Genomic DNA, 15452 nt, shown 5'->3' with positions numbered 1-15452 from the left:
GGCACACAAGGGTATCTCTTTAGCTCAGACGAGCCAGTCAGAGATCTGTTACCGGGCTGGCAGGAGGCGGAGCCATGGGTCGTCGATCGTCCAAAGGTGAAGGCAAAGGAGGAAGTGACGGAGAACGACGACCGGACCGACGGCGAGAAGTTCTTGGGGATCAAGAAGCATTGGGACCCGAGAAAAGATCCTAATTGGGTGGTGTTCGGCGTTAGGAGGTCCCCAAGCAACGAGGAAGGAGGAGATGCGGGAGGAGGACGAGCTGCTTCGTAAAGAGATGGCCTTGAATAGGTCCTAGGAGACCCATAACCTTGAAAAATGTGTCAGGGATACCCTGCAGCTCATGATTATCTCAAGGGAATTGGTGGGCTCTCTCGCAATACGATCACGTGTGAAGGGAACCCGGAGCTCCTGCCTCGCCTTCACTCACTGATGCCGTAAGCTGTCTAGGGCCGTCCTTGCCTTATAAAATTTCTCCCGCTCACCTCGCCACATCAAAACACCACACTCCTCATCTCCCGCCACTGGGGCACAAAAAAATCTTTTCAAAGAGACGAGTACATGTAAGCAAACCGGCCGTACCGCTCTTCTCCTCCACCTGATCGCTATCTAACATACAGTCCTAGCGAAGGGCCAGCCCTCATTGGTTATGCAACGAAAAGCCGCAGTCGCCGGACGCCGGAGACCAAGAGGAACGGCGGCTGCGGCTCAAGTTTTGAAGCGCAAGCCTAGTCGTTGGGGCCCGCAGTAGAGTGTAAGTGAGATCCCATATCAAGGTATATCACGACAAGTCACTGACTGCCTAGGTGGTCGGACAGCCTTCGCGCCTATACTGCAATGGATCCAGGGCCATACGGGCCGCAATGAACCTTATCAATGACTGTCGAGACCTTGAACAGCAATCGGACCATGATAACTCCATGACTGAGGAGACCCTGGAGATGACACGCACTCCAGCCTATATGCCAGCGATGGGCGACCATGAATCTCATGAACGATTGCAAGGACCTGGAACAGCAATCCAACCACGATAACTCCATGACAGAGGAGGCTTTGGAGATGACACGCACTCGATAGCCTACCATCGGCAGGCCTACGCCCGAGGAGACTACTCGGGAGCTCATCACTGACACGAACGGAGACAAATCTGCTTCGTGAAACTCGCTTCTCAGCGCTTTCCCACTCGTGCAGTGCAGGCGTAAACGTCGTGCAGCACGTCACCGACGACTGCTTCGCTTGGTTCCTGCTGCCTCTTGTCTACCAAGATCACGGAAACCCCCGAGAGATCGCTATGCGCCAGATTGTCGGTAACCCTACCAACTCAGACGTCAAGAAGTCCGCTCTCCCTAACATCGAAGAGCACTGGAAGCAAGAGTGGGAGCTCTGGTATTTGATGACCTCTGGCGCCGGCTATTACGGACGTGAGGCCAAGCCGGTTCCGGATTGGGCATTGGGGAAGGCTGGACGTCCTTGACTATCTTCCTAGACATCGAAGACCACTGGAAGCAAGAGTGTGAACTCTGGTATTTGATGACCTCTGGCGGCGGCTATTACGGACGTGAGGTCAAACTGGTTCTGGATTGGGCATCGGAGAAGGCTGGACGTCCTTGACAGAAATCGAAGAGCAGAAGCAAAAGTGCGAGCTCTGGTACCTGATGACCTAGGAAATGTGGGCCAATAGAGAAACAAATGGAGATTGGAGATGTTCATTTCATCGAACCCTCATACATGATCGCTTAAAGGAAATCAGTCCTCCATTGAGAGACGTCATATGCCCATTGATGTTGATACACGTGAAGAGGAAAAGGGCAGGTCCACCTGGACCGCCTGAGTCGGTATATATCCGCCTAAAGCCCTTCGCCCCATTGACGCATCTCCAGCCATATCCCCACTATTGCCACCTATCCCCCAGTTTTCGACCATTCCTCCTGTGTCTACAAGAGGTTGCCGCTGCCGTACCTCATCTTGCCCCACGGATCCCGATCTAAGAAAATACTCTCTAGCGAAATGCTCTCCAGGGTTATGGATAAGTTTTTTTCTCACTTACTCCCTTGGTATGCACCCCTCTTGAGATTGAACGCCCGCTGGTCCTTGAGCCATCGACGGTAGTCTGCGACGCTGCCGATCTTCTCGCCATAGTAGTCGGGGACGGGGTTCGCCATCGATGAGGAGGTCGGGTCGACGCGGTGGCTCTTGATGCGGTTGTAGAACTCGCGCTCTTTCTTTGGGCGTATTAGCTCTGCTCTGTCACAGGCAAAAGCCGACAGAAGAGTGCAAGGGCAAGGTGACTTACGCGCTCAATCTCTCCACGAATTGCCCTGTACCTCATATTGAAGATGGCATTGCCGAAGAAGGGGCCAATAAGCCATCCCACAGCCAGCATGCCGATCGTGCTCAAGCCCGTCACCATGAGCGGATCGAGGCCAAAGCTAGCCGAAAGCGCGGCGTCGTAGCCCTGGTTGATGAAGACTTGGAGGCCCGCGTACGTAGTTGCGATCGCACTGACGCTGGACGCGGCAACGCTGATCTTCCGGCGGGTTCGACGCAGCGCGAGGAAATCGTTCCATGTCAGCTGTGCCTGCGGGTTTGAGGATGCAGAACTAGCTGTGGACTGGGTGTTAGCAGACGCAGGTGATGCTCCAGGGGCGGATGAAGCATATCTAACGGCTGGCTTGGTGGGCGGCGACGCGAAGGAGGAGCGGTCGGTGCGCTGGATCTTGGTCGGTCGAGTGGTGGAGGAGAACGAAGCTGTCGTTGCGGAACATTGCGCGAGGATTGCGGGCGGGAAGCGGATCGCGAAGGCCCTCGCAGGGCGCAGTGAGCTCGCGGCGACGAGCATGGCTGCGGCTGCTGTTTCGGGGAGAGTGGAGATGGGAAGGTGTCGTGGGGAGGTGAAGCGGAGAGCGAGGAAGTTTCGAGTGAGCTCAAAAGTTCGGGACTCTTGGCGGGTGGTGCGGAGGTGGACGCGGCTGCCTCACGCGAGGAAAAGGGAGGTGAGCGGCGGTGGGCGTCACTGGAACGGCATTCGAGCCCAGTGACTCCAATTGCTTTGATACTCGGTTCCAAGGACGTTCGAGCCGGTCTTTGACGGGGTCGAGGGGTGTTCTTCCTCCAACGTCATTTATCGAAGCCTTACGCTCCGACCACCGGCTTATGTCAGGCGCGAGGCTGCCTCATCCATTGGTAGGCGCATCCAACCACCATTTCTACAGCACCTCCATAATCTTCCACCGTAACGGTTCAGAATATCCTTTGTTCATCAATGAGCTTGTATGGCGTCTGGAAATCATCCTCCGTGGAGACACTGAGATCGATCTGTACCAAAACGCGGTTTCATCGCCCGGGACGTCGACGCGCACACTCAGGACTCCAGAGATCAAGAGAAAATCTATACAGATATAGATGCCAGCTCATAGATTACCCAATATGCGCCCGCGATGTGGTATTCAAGCCTCTCGCTCGGATTTGATAGTGCTCGATCTCCGCCAACACCCGTGGATGAACGACGTCCCCCTGCGATGGTGTCCTTCGCCTGCATCATCTGGAACAGGGCAACGGGCGGAGACACAATTGTACCCTTCCCATATCTCGGGCTATACACGGACTCTTGTACATCATGTCCCTTACCCCATCCGGCAGCGTTACCCCAAAGCTGATGGGTGTGAATTCCCATTGAGTCATCCTTCTGCTACCCGTCTTCCTTCTTTTGCCCCTCCCAACCTGCTGTACCGTTAGAAATAATGTGGGTTGCCCATTACTTGTCGCTCTTCTTTCTTCAAGAGTATCTTCTTTGCCGACGGCTTGCCAGAGGTCAAATCACGCCCAGCAGTATGAAACCGACAGCGGAAATGACGCGTCCTCGACCAACACTACTCTCACCGTGCGATGCGATCACGAGTCGATCTGCCTATCCAAGGACCTGACGAAACTGCACGACGATCCTAACGCAATCAGCGTGAGACTTTCGGCAGACCGACCACACCTTCCTCTCTATACCTAACGTATACCAGGACCCAATCCAATGCAACGACGGCGACTCTAACGTCGGCTACCAGGACTCCAAATCCATCACCATTAGCTTCACCATCAGTCCAGGCAAACTGGCCAGCGAATGGATCCCCGGTGGGTTCAGCGTCTCCGAGTCGTGGACAACGGGAAACAGCTACAGTGCAATGGCAAACAAGGTGAGACTGTTTGCGACTGGTATGAAATAAGACATGTTGCGTATACGGTGGAGAATTGGAGAGAGTGGACGACTCCCGTCAAGTTTGGCAAAGGCGCAATGCAGAGCACGGCAAGATTGACGAGTCCTTTGAAGGGCAACCCTAACGGAGGATATCGGTATGAGAGGGGCGGAAGGTGTGGCAAGGTGGAGGATTCTCGTTGGATAGAGGTTTGATGAGAGGGAGGCGGTTCCTTGGGAACAGAGTCGAAGTATGTGAGGTTCCTGGTGCGTGTGTCATTCCTTTTTCTTGATAAATATCGATCGTTGTTCCATTGGTGTCGTATTTGCTTCCCTTGCCAGATTGCTTGCAGGACAATTGTCGTTCAATTCAAGTTTTCAGCCAAGACCAATGGGCGAGACAGTTGTGGTCTGGAACTGAATGGAGAAGGGTTGATGGCGCTCTAGGTCTTGCATCTTACGTTATGCTTCCACTGGACGGCGTCGTAGGCTTGACTAGTCGGAAGTCACTGCCTGAGTAAGCGCCACTTGCTTACCTAGTGCTGTGACTGTGGAAAGCAACAGTGGCAAGCCTCTATCTGCAAAATGCCTTCTTTCATAGCACCGTTTGCGAGAGCGACTTTCGAAAATTTCGATGCGGATAAATATAGTCACACCTGCAGCGTGCTGTTTACACAACGCAACACATGGACAAGGATGCCAAGATGTGTAGCCAAGATGTCTATTCGGGTGCTACCGAGTAGAAGCCGTTACCCATGCACTCGAATTTGTGGAGAATATTGCGGTGAACTATTCAGAGAGACGCAAGAGAAGAATAGGAACAACTTACAAATCTCGGAAAAGATGATACACCAACACTTATTCTATAACCGGACGCCTCTGCGCCTCCTCTTCTCTATCGTATACACTTCAGCTGTCCAGCACAGCCATCTCCAATCTCGTTCCCATCGTGAACGGGAAGTTTAAGTAATGGACCCGACAGTCGAAGAGTAATCAGCGACAAAGACCGCTAAAGTGTGGCTACAGTCATTTCAGACACGATGCCACAGCCACAGCCTCGCCGGAAGGACTGCCACAAAGAAGGCAATTTTACACACTGTCGCCAGGTACGCGGTGACGCGTTGCGCCGAATACGCGCTTCCCACGTTGAAGCCATGAGGCTGGGATATTTTTGTCGCGCTTAGAGTTCAGCTCTTGGTGTTTAGTAATGGAATCGTAGGGCTGAAGGGCCACGCTCGGGGTGAGATGGCCGTCGGCCTCGCGGGATGGAATGCAGCCAGAAGCCGGTTGGAACAACGTGCAGAACAGCTGGGAGAGGCAATGTCATATCCCGAGGCCGCGTACACGGGAGCGCGCCAGGCGAAGCGATTCCACGAGATAGCGGTGTCGGTGTAATTCGTGATATTGCCGAATCCTGATTTGCGACGCCAACAGCGGTGAGTGGCTTGCATGGAAGCCAACGAAGACTTTCCAGGTTTTCGAGCGGCACAAAGTGGCCGAACGAGAAGCTGGAGATCTTCGAGCAACGGAAGAAAAAGGCAAACAGGCAAAAAGTTCCCCACGATGATGTCGCGCCGGCGCCCCCAGCAGATGCGCTAGAGCGATGCCATGCAGGGATTGCCATTGGTATCGATGGCGAACTGCGGAGGCCTTATCAGGGTCTCAAACCCCCCACTCGGTCGCGCAGGATAGAAGAAAAGCTGGCGTCTTCTGCGTGCGCTGCGCAGTGACATCGCTGGTATTACTGCCACAACGCCTCTCTTATCCACCATGCGCCAAGTAGTCGTATGGCGCTAAACCCTTGCCCGCGTGCGCTTCCAAGCCCAGTAACAATCTTGATTCGGAAGCGGTCCCTCGTCGACTCCCCCGCCCTCCACCAACATACCGAGACTTGACATTCAGCTTGTAGAGTCAGCTCCGCCGGGCTGTGGGCTGTCTACCTTCCATAAAAGCCTGGCGCCGATCCTTTCTATGCTAGCCAGAACTGCCCCGGACACGTTGACTGCCATTCCTTAGCAATTGAAGTGGAGAACAATGCCGCGGCCAAAGAAAGCCGGAGCTGGCGAACCGAAGAAACGGTCCCGGAACGGCTGTTGGTAAGCGCGCCTGTATTACCCTTCCTGTACAAGAGACCTCTCGTCTAACATGATAATCAGGCCATGTAAAGCGCGTAAGGTCAAATGGTAACCTTCCGCACTCGGATCGTTGCGCGACGCTGGATTAACCGTTGTACAGTGGCGAAGAGAAGCCGCGATGCGCCAACTGCGAGCGCCAGGGCGAATCCTGCGACTACAGCATCAGACTCAATTGGGGAGGGCGTACAAAGCGAGATCCTGCTAGACCGGCCTCTAATTCGGGAGCTTCGAGTACCTCAGGCAGTCCGCACATGTCCACGTTCTCGTTCGAAGACGATGCGTCCCCACTCTTTCCCCCGGAAACGCCTATGCCCCAGAGCAGCTTTACGCACCATGCGCGATCCCGGTCCACTCTATCGCCACCTACTTCTGATCCCAATATGGTTGATCCGGAGCTGGTACGCATCAGTCAGGCGCAGTCACAATCGATGATGGCTATTGGAGGACCATTTGACAGCTTCCAACAGCAAGACCTGAGGAGACAACCCACATCGGCTCCCATCGATGCCCGAATGCAAAATGCACAATATTGCAACAGCTTCGAGTACCCTTCCCCCGCCGCATCAAGCTTCGAGAGCCTCAACTATAGCAATGCCGGATACGCGCCAGTCAATGCAGACTCCCCCCTCTCCCCTCCAATGCCTCCGCCTGTGCGCAGCAGCGCATACCCAACACCGAACAGTCGGCAATATGCGGAGTCTGTAGACTCAATGTCCCTTCATCATACGCGTAGCTATTCTGCGGAATCCCCATCTACTTCAGATGCATACTCTCCACAGACAGGTCCGCCTACTCCCTACAGCCCCTTCATGGCGATGCCGCTGACACCAAACTCGTCAGCTGGCTCGGACGACCCCGCCGTGCGGACTGCATCCAAAGCATCAAACACGGGGTATACTCCTTCGGATCTGCGCCGGCTGTCCGTACAATCCTTGCTCACTGGACCACCTGGCGATAGCCCTCAGCACGGTCGGCAGTACCCAATTATTGATGCGGCTTCGACAACGTACGGCTACGATCTGGGGTTACCTGATCTCGATCTCCCTCGAAATGATGACATACACGCCATCGCGATTTTCAGTCCCCCGAGCGGCACCATAGGCTTCGATGAGGACACTCCCTACGGCAGCGCCGAACAGCGCGCCAAAGACATGGCCTTTGAGAAAGGGGGTTACTACGCCAAACCGGTACCGATCAAGATCTCAAAACACCTCGAGCCATTGCCGCCGTTATTGCTTGAGAACCCCATGAACCTCCTCTACTTCCACCACTTTCTCAATCACACTGCACGCATTCTGGTTCCCCACGATTGCGAACAGAATCCCTTTCGCCAGATCCTTCCAGAAAGTAGGTTCAGCAGCCATTTCGAGACCCTGCTCCCAGCGTGCTAACTTTTACCTAGTGGCCGTCCGCGACGAGAACATTATGAACCTCCTGCTGGCTTACAGTGCCTCCCACCGCGCCCGTATGCTCAGCCACCGCGAACCCTCCAACCGCATCGCCCTCTGGGTCCGCGACGTCTTTCCCAAGCTTCGCCACTCGCTCTCGACCGCAACGTCCCCCTCTTCCATAACAAACAGCACGCTCGCGCCCGCCATCATGATGGCCTCCCTCGAGATCATATCCCCAAATACCTTCGAAGTCCCAATCAGCTGGCAGAACCACCTCACCATCGCGCGGCAAATGATCATTGCGCGAGGCGGACCGCGGAGCATGGACAGGGGCGACCGGGCAGCATACTTCTTGAGCAGGTGGTTTGCTTACCTCGACGTGCTAGGCAGCCTGAGCGGAAACAAGAACGACCAGCCCCTAGGCTCCTTCTACTGGTCCTCTGAAAACGCCTCCGCCGACGAAGACTTCCAGATCGACTGCCTCATGGGCTTCACCAACCGCTGCGTCGGCAGCCTCGCCCGCATCGCAGAACTCGCCAAGCAAGTTGAGCCGTTCCGAATCGACGCTGACGGCAATATCCGCGACGACTTCCGGCCTTCGCCCGAGATCGTACGCCAGGCCCAGCTCATACGGCGCGAGCTGGAGGAGGGACTGTCCGGCGGCGTGGGCTACAAGGGCTGCAACCACCGCTCGTCGGCGTCCAGCGAGAGCGAGGGCGCTTGGGACGCCACTGAGATCTACGCCACGAACGAGATGTTCCACTGGGCGGGGCTCATCCACCTCTTCCGCCGCGTCTTCAACTACCCTTCCGCCGCGCCAGAAGTCCAGCACGCGGTCCGCGAGATCATCGGGCTTCTGTACAAGGTCCGGAGAGGCAGTACCGCGGAGGCGTGCCTGTTGTTCCCTATGTTCGCCGCGGGCTGTGATGCGCGGGATGAGGGCCAGAAGGATAAGATCATGGAGAGGCTGCGGTGCGTGGAGGGCTTTGGCATGACGCAGGTTAAGAAGGCGAGGGGCCTCATGCAGAGGGTGTGGGATACGGGGAAGCCGTGGGAGAGCCTGGTCGAGGGCGAGTTCTTTGGCTGAGAGGGGCGGGCTCTTGGATAGAAAGATTCACGCGTCAGCGGAAAGCAGCTGGGGCTGTCGAGCTTTACTAGCTACTTCTTGGGATTTCGCGTTGGCCCGCTCAAGGAGACGGGTACGGACGCTGGCAAACAGGCCTGTATCACGGTCTTGCGGAAGTGGTCCTCCCAGCTTGGGATCGCAGTACGCCGTGCCAGCATGTCAGGTCTTGCCGAAGCGACCCGCCGAGACGGTTTTCGCGTTCGGTCTCACACGGCGATGAGGCGAGAAACCATATTTGGGTGCCTTGGTGCTCCGCCACCAACGGCATGAACACCAGCCCGCAGCTCTCTCATGCTCTCGGTACCAACGATGCGGATAGAGGATATACCAACCTGAAGCTCTTTAACATGGGCAGAGTCAGATTGAAAGGAAAGGAAAGAAGATGACTCGAGAATGTAGAATGAATGTATTGTACAATGCCACTCCAAAACTCCATCCCTCCACTCCAACGCGCTTCCTACTCCGAAAAATGCATGTGACCAGACCCAATGCTAGGAACATACGTATCGCCTAGTACTTCTGTATGATAAAGTAGAACCCATCGTTCAACCTAGTGCCTAGTGGGGGCGGAGGATAAATCTACAACAAGCTGGGGTGGGCAAGAAGGCTAATGTGGTAGGACTTCAGATCCACCCTTGAAAAGTGGATTCTCAGCCTCGCCCGCCGGACTCCTCGTCCGCGCTAAAGATTGCAGTGCATGCCTGAGTCGTCCATACCCGACGCTGCACTATGCAGCAGCCTAGACCTTCAAGAACTCCCCGTCCGCGCTAAAGATTGCAGTGCAGGACACGCCTGGTGCGTTAGGCCCTACGAAGGGTCATGCGCGATGGAGATGGGACATACGGCCGATACGGTGATGGACTGTACGCTACACTACAGCGGTAATATCTTTACAGGATAACTCTGTATCGCTCTGCCATCTTCTGCAGGCTAGAAATATTGATTATTGCAGCAATTTATGCGATTTTCTGGCTTTGGTTGGATGGCGCAGCGATTCTGAGGAGGCAGCCAAGGATTACATAAGTGACCCATCTCCATCGCGCATGACCCCTTTGTACGCTGAACTTTGCAGCAGCACAGACCTTCAAGAACTCCTCGTCCGCGCTAAAGATTGCAGTGCAGTGTTGATGCCCAACGCTGCACTATACAACAGCACAGACCTTCAAGAACCCAAACCCAATCACAACAACCCCCCGTCCCTCATACATGCAAGCCCCCCACAAATGCATCCCCGTACTTCAGCCTCACCCTCACCGGTCAACGTGCCACCGCCAACACACGCGGTGGCACGTCACCTGGCCACGGGGTTGACCCGCAGTGCGCTATTAGCTCCAGCGATCCCAGGAGTTCCCGAACACTTCCAACCCGCAGGAAATCAAGTGCGAAGTCATGCGAGCGAGGGAGCCTCATTATAGGACCGACCAGGGAGTTAGTCAGCGAAACGCAGAAGGAACATCTATACGATTGACAGATCCTCCAATGCTCGAATACATAGCCGCCTACGAACACCCCAAGCCCCCACCCGTGCTCTCACAATGCGGGACGACATATGAAAACGAGAGGCAAGGAAAAAGACGAAAAAACCGTACGCAAGCAACGAGCCCCCTCCCGACATACACACAAGCCAGAAACGCCCGGCTTTGCGAGCAACAGACAGACAGACCGTTACGCCGTGCCTGTGGTTCCCTCCTGAAAGACAACGCCGTCCCAATGTCGTCCGTACTCCATATGCGATAACACGTGCAATTCCCTGAACATTCATGACTCCACTCCTTCCTTCCGCGTGTGCCTCATTTGTTCTGCCTCGCGAGATAGACCTAGCAAAAGCATCAGCTAGGACTCAGTAGCCGGCTTAATCATCAGCTGGCTCAACCCGAACAAGGACCTCTTCGAGGAAGCCCTCAAGGAAGCCCGCGACTTCTCCGCCCATGCCCACCTCGCCCCTCTCGTCCCACTTATCGAGCTGCTTGAACCGCTCCGCCAGCTCGCCGACAAGCCTCTTGACTTGCTCATGGCACTCCTGCCGCTGTTTGCGGCGCTCCATGAAGGCCTGCGGATCGCGCAATGCTTGCGCACCCTCCTGCTTGTTCTTGAGGTTGAGGTGGTAGGCGCGGCGATTTAGAGCGGCCTCGAGAGCTGGGACAACGACGCCGGTGAGCGCGGTGATCTCGGCGGATTGGATCGGGGAGGCGGGAGTATGAGGCGCTTTGGGGCGGCCGAAAGAGCCCCGCGACATGGGAGAGGGTTTGCCGTGGTTCGGGGTGGCGGGTTGAAGCGAGGGATTGCTCGTCCTCTGGTTCCAGTCACCGATCAGCGGACCGCCGAAGGGATCGTTTGATGATGAGGAACTCGGCCGTGAGGCTGAGCTGGGGTTGAATTGAGGAAGAGGCTGCTGTGATGTGAGCGGTGGCAGTGGCTGCTGACCCACAAGCGGCGGAAGTGGCTTTTGGACCTGAGATGGACGCGGGTTCTGGTTCTGAACTGGCGTTTGCATCGGCTTTGACTGGTTTGCGGCGGGTGCATTGCCGTTGGACGCAGTGGATGAGCCGCCACGGTAGGGCGGTATCTCCGGAATGGCCAGCGGCGGAAGCACAGAAGCTCGCGTTGGCGTCGGATTGCGCTGCGGCGTGACCTCCAAGCCCGCCATGTCCGCGGCAATGGAGCGCTGAATATAGTCGTCATAATCGCGGGCCAGCGGTGTCTGCCGTCGAGGCTGCTGAGGTGTCTGCTTCGTCGGCGTTACCATTCCACGGCTGGGAGGATGTGGTGAGAAGACCGCAGGTACAGGTGATTTCCGAACAGGTTCCTGGGCGGTCGGTGGAAGTAGGGGTGGAATTGCCTTCTTTTCCGGCGACGGCGGTAGAGGAATTCTCGCAGCGGTGCCTAACGTGCTGGCAGGTGAACTTGGCATCTGCGTTTGCAGTTTGGCAAGGCGTTTCGTTGGGGATGGCGGCGGGCTTGTTCCTCGAAGGGTGTCGTCGGACCCAATCCAATTCTCATCGCTGCCACCACCACGTTGGTTTACAATAGGTTTCCGCTGCGGGGACACGTTCCGAGCGTTTGCGCCAGCATCGTTCATGGGTTTCAGACCTGGAAGTCTACCCCCACCATGGACTGGACGAACTGTGCCAAAGTCCCACAGCTCTTGATTCACTGGACTGTGTTTCTTTTGGGGTGTAGACTCATCCGACGAATCATCCAGCTTTGGATGCCTCAGCTGCCAGTCTTGGTAACGAGAAATGAGCTCCTGCAGACGCGCTGGCTTCCCAGCTTTCCGGATGAACGTGGTCTGGAGGAGTTGCTTGGCCGATGGCCGGTCTCGAGGATCTTTCCGTAGGCACAGATCAACGAATTCCTTGAAGTGCGATGAGAAGCCGCCTGACAGCTGTGGTGATGGGTTCTTTGGGATCAGGAAGAGCACCTTCATGGGATGGATGTCTGCATATGGCGGCTCGCCATTCGCAAGCTCCAGTGCGGTGATTCCCAGAGACCATATGTCCGCCTTGTGATCGTAGCCCGACTGCTTGATGACTTCGGGCGCCATCCAGAAAGGCGTGCCAACAAAGGTATTCTTCTTCGTCATGGTCGCCGAAAGCTGTCCTGAGACACCGAAATCGGCAAGCTTCACCTGGCCGTTCGCGCTCACCAAGATATTGGCAGCTTTAGCTGGGTTAGTCTTTTACATCCAGATGTAGACGAGATGGCATACCCTTGATGTCCCGGTGAAGCTTGTTGTCATCATGTAGATAGGTCAAGCCCATAAGCAGCTCTTTCAGTATGACGGCGATTTCAACCTCCCCAATGGGCCCCGGCTTCATCAGATCCGCGCAGCTGCCACCGGAGCAGAACTCCATGACGATCCAGAGATCTGAGCCGTGAAGGTACGAGCCGTAGTACTTGGTGACATATGGTGAGTTCATGCCCGACAAGATGGCAATTTCGGTGATGATGTCGTCGACCTCGTCCTCGGCGTTCTCGACATCGATGACCTTGATTGCGACTAATTGACCGGTTCGCCTATCGATGCTGCATAGTGTCAGCACTGCGCCGGGGCGAGTCAGAAGCTTGCTTGAGCGCCTACCCTTTGTACACCTTTCCAAAGCTGCCTCCGCCTATAGCAACTGGTCAATATCTCTCCAATACGTGCTCGATATGCGCTCCTACCGATGCATTGCTGCTTGGTGTACAGCGTCGTGGGGTCCACCGACCCGCTGACGCCCAATTCCCCCGCCATGATCCTCGTGCCGCCTCGGTGCTCGCAGTTATTTCAGCGAAGGATGTGAGTACAGCCGAGGGCGTTCTCTCAGCGGAGGTTTCGGACGGGTCGCTTGCGAGCGAGCGTAACTTCGGGCGCGGGAATCGAGACCGGGCACGGCGTTTGCTGCGAGAGCGACGAATGGGGGACGATCGGAATGGTGAAAGCTCGTGCAAGTCCCTCCGCCGGGCGATGTGCGGAGTAGTGAAGGTTCCAGCGGCAGGAGGTCGAGGAGGGTGTTGCTGCTCGCCGCGAGTTAGCTCCGGCTCGCATGGGAATGGATTGCCCACATACCGCTCCCTGAAAATTGTTTGAGGGTAAGAATTGTGGTTGACGTGCGCGGAACCAACGGTTCCAACTGCCGCTTATGACGCTCGGTTCCAGACCTCGACTTGCACCGCTGGCTGGCGCTTGCTGATGTTGTCGTAAACAAAAAGGCGGCGGCGATGACGACGAGGGAACTCAATTCAAAGGCCCATGTCAACAGGACGCAATTCGGACGAATCGCTGGGGAAAAAGTGTCTGGGCCGGCCGGGCGAGTGCTTGTGGAAAGAGAAGAATTGCCAGCTTGGGCACGGCCTGTTTACTCTCCGTTGTCATGGATGGGCTGGCATGCCACGGCGCGTCGACGAGAGGACAGGGGTCCACCGCGGGGAGCTCAGCTTGCCTGACAACCACCTGCAGACGCGGCGGACACGGGCTGCACTCGAAGCATTCACGATGTTGGTCTTCATGCGCACGACCTCGAGCTGAAGGGCGTCCAATGCCTCCCGTCGCACGAGCAACATGTTCTCGCAGCCGTGGTGGGATGGAGGGGTAGCTCCGTTTCGGCTTCCCGCGCGCTGAAGGACACCATTCGTTGAGGCCAACCCACGTACCCAACGCTGAGATGGGCCGGTAGAGTCGTGTAATGCCGTGTTCTTCCGTATATCAAGACTCTCGTAAGTCGAATCATCAAGCTATCTCTCTCGCAATTATGCTCCTTTCCCGAGTAACACTGCCTAAACGCGGTTGGAGTACAATCGCCAAGCTTCCTAATCGGGCACTAGCGCCACAGAGATTGCTTCGATTTCTCGGAGCTATATACACTCCATACAATACACTTACACCCCACATGCCGTATCCCTCAATTTCCTACTTCAACAAACGCCAGCTCTACAGTGACGACCTCAGCTTTCTTTCCTTTCCCAGGAGCATCAGTCCCTTTGTACAATCTTGGATATCGTGAGAATGCGCATTCTGCTCAGCTGCAGCACATAAAGAGAAATGGATCTATTCGCAAGCCGCGCTACCTAGGTAGTGTCTTGTGGGCTAGCTTGTCGTGCCTCCCTTCCATATACCTGACCCTCTCGCGCCTCTCATTCTTCTCCACCCAACCAACATCCCTCTCCTCGTCAAGGAAATGGCGAGCACCAGGCCGTCAAGGCATCGTTCTTCACCCAGCCGCTGCGAGCCCTCCCAGCCAACCCTGCTCCTCGACAAGCTCCCCCTCGAGCTGCGCCAGCACATATACTGCCTCGTCCTGCACGCTGGACCACCTCTTGAAGACGGCGTGGATGAGATCGACCATGGCATGAACCGCGCAACGCCGATGAGGTACAAGTTCGTCACAACGCCAGAGGATGTGCACCATGGGTTCTGAGGCACATCAGGGACGAGTTCGACAATACGCTACGCTTGCTTGTCAAGAAGGAGGGCTGGATCTCAGGTTCGGCCTCATATGTCCCGAGCTCGGTAAGATTTCTAGCACCTGGAAAGCATGCCTAAAGGCGTTTGGCAGACCGACGGCCCATTCAGACATGCGGCTCCATCTCTTCTCTTTCTCACTTGCGGACGCGCACGCCGCTATAGAACTCGACGGGACCACGATTCTGTGCTGGGAGCCATTCCCCGTGCTCCGTTCCCACATCAACGGTATGCATATCAACATGGAATTTGAGCTAGAGCACAACGGGGACGGGGGCACAATACTCATACAGCCCAGAGCCCGCTGTTTCTTGGCTTGGGTAGCCCAGGTCCAGCTGAATCGGGACAGCGCTCTACACGACGAATGTGCTACTGAGGTATAACGCCTTGGGCCCCTCCAGGATACCGGATACCTCTGCGCTAGGAGCCACATTCCGACTTTGCGTAGCCTAGCTGCATCTGAATCGCCGGGCTCTTCCTCTCGTCTTTCCATCACGAGAAATTCCTCGTCTAGCATACTTACTTCCATCAGGCTCCTCTTCCCATCGCCAGATCCGGTTCCCCTACCCCTTCCCCTTCCACCACGTCACATCACCAGACCCGTCCGCTAGGACGTAAATAGCTGAACGAATGAAAAAAAATCATATATATTGAACTACACATCTCGAAAGAAAGC

General features: G+C 55.8%; 5 protein-coding genes across 5 annotated transcripts; 3 read left to right on the top strand and 2 right to left on the bottom strand.

Moving 5' to 3' along the window:
- Positions 1–1291: 1291 nt before the first annotated feature.
- BU26DRAFT_570624 (uncharacterized protein) lies at positions 1292–1611 on the top strand (the record flags this gene model as incomplete). The annotated part of the gene is made up of 2 exons (XM_033834038.1): positions 1292–1421; positions 1487–1611. 2 exons carry the CDS (start codon positions 1292–1294, stop codon positions 1609–1611), a joined length of 255 nt encoding a protein of 84 aa, XP_033677546.1.
- Positions 1612–2039: 428 nt separating this feature from the next.
- Positions 2040–2839, bottom strand: BU26DRAFT_438447 (Pam17-domain-containing protein; the record flags this gene model as incomplete). The annotated part of the gene is made up of 2 exons (XM_033824292.1): positions 2040–2222; positions 2294–2839. The coding sequence occupies 2 exons, from the start codon at positions 2837–2839 to the stop codon at positions 2040–2042; spliced, it is 729 nt and encodes a 242-aa protein (XP_033677545.1).
- Positions 2840–3616: 777 nt separating this feature from the next.
- BU26DRAFT_609882 (uncharacterized protein) lies at positions 3617–4461 on the top strand (the record flags this gene model as incomplete). The annotated part of the gene is made up of 3 exons (XM_033835959.1): positions 3617–3661; positions 3809–3955; positions 4011–4461. The coding sequence occupies 3 exons, from the start codon at positions 3617–3619 to the stop codon at positions 4212–4214; spliced, it is 396 nt and encodes a 131-aa protein (XP_033677544.1). The 3' UTR covers positions 4215–4461.
- Positions 4462–6036: 1575 nt separating this feature from the next.
- BU26DRAFT_466891 (uncharacterized protein) lies at positions 6037–9237 on the top strand. The gene is made up of 4 exons (XM_033825242.1): positions 6037–6279; positions 6340–6366; positions 6419–7665; positions 7721–9237. The coding sequence occupies exons 1-4, from the start codon at positions 6218–6220 to the stop codon at positions 8794–8796; spliced, it is 2412 nt and encodes an 803-aa protein (XP_033677543.1). The 5' UTR covers positions 6037–6217; the 3' UTR covers positions 8797–9237.
- A 1392-nt stretch (positions 9238–10629) lies between these two features.
- On the bottom strand, positions 10630–13292 carry BU26DRAFT_128263 (Pkinase-domain-containing protein). The gene is made up of 4 exons (XM_033819609.1): positions 13000–13292; positions 12917–12947; positions 12545–12861; positions 10630–12495 (listed from the first exon to the last, which is right to left on the bottom strand). The coding sequence occupies exons 1-4, from the start codon at positions 13067–13069 to the stop codon at positions 10688–10690; spliced, it is 2226 nt and encodes a 741-aa protein (XP_033677542.1). The 5' UTR covers positions 13070–13292; the 3' UTR covers positions 10630–10687.
- Positions 13293–15452: the final 2160 nt, after the last annotated feature.

This window comes from Trematosphaeria pertusa (genome assembly GCF_010094035.1).
Source record: "Trematosphaeria pertusa strain CBS 122368 unplaced genomic scaffold BU26scaffold_19, whole genome shotgun sequence".
Lineage (NCBI taxonomy): Eukaryota > Fungi > Ascomycota > Dothideomycetes > Pleosporales > Trematosphaeriaceae > Trematosphaeria > Trematosphaeria pertusa.
The sequence above is the reverse complement of the archived record's forward strand: the minus strand, read 5'-3'. Positions and strand labels throughout refer to the sequence as shown.

Coding starts and splice junctions, on each gene's coding strand:
- BU26DRAFT_466891 (XM_033825242.1), top strand. CDS start 6,218: ATGCCGCGGCCAAAGAAAGCCGGAGCTGGCGAACCGAAGAAACGGTCC. Junction 6,280..6,339: donor CGGTCCCGGAACGGCTGTTG/GTAAGCGCGCCT, acceptor CATGATAATCAG/GCCATGTAAAGCGCGTAAGG. Junction 6,367..6,418: donor AAAGCGCGTAAGGTCAAATG/GTAACCTTCCGC, acceptor ACCGTTGTACAG/TGGCGAAGAGAAGCCGCGAT.
- BU26DRAFT_128263 (XM_033819609.1), bottom strand. CDS start 13,069: ATGGCGGGGGAATTGGGCGTCAGCGGGTCGGTGGACCCCACGACGCTG. Junction 12,948..12,999: donor CACCAAGCAGCAATGCATCG/GTAGGAGCGCAT, acceptor CAGTTGCTATAG/GCGGAGGCAGCTTTGGAAAG. Junction 12,862..12,916: donor TTTGGAAAGGTGTACAAAGG/GTAGGCGCTCAA, acceptor GACACTATGCAG/CATCGATAGGCGAACCGGTC.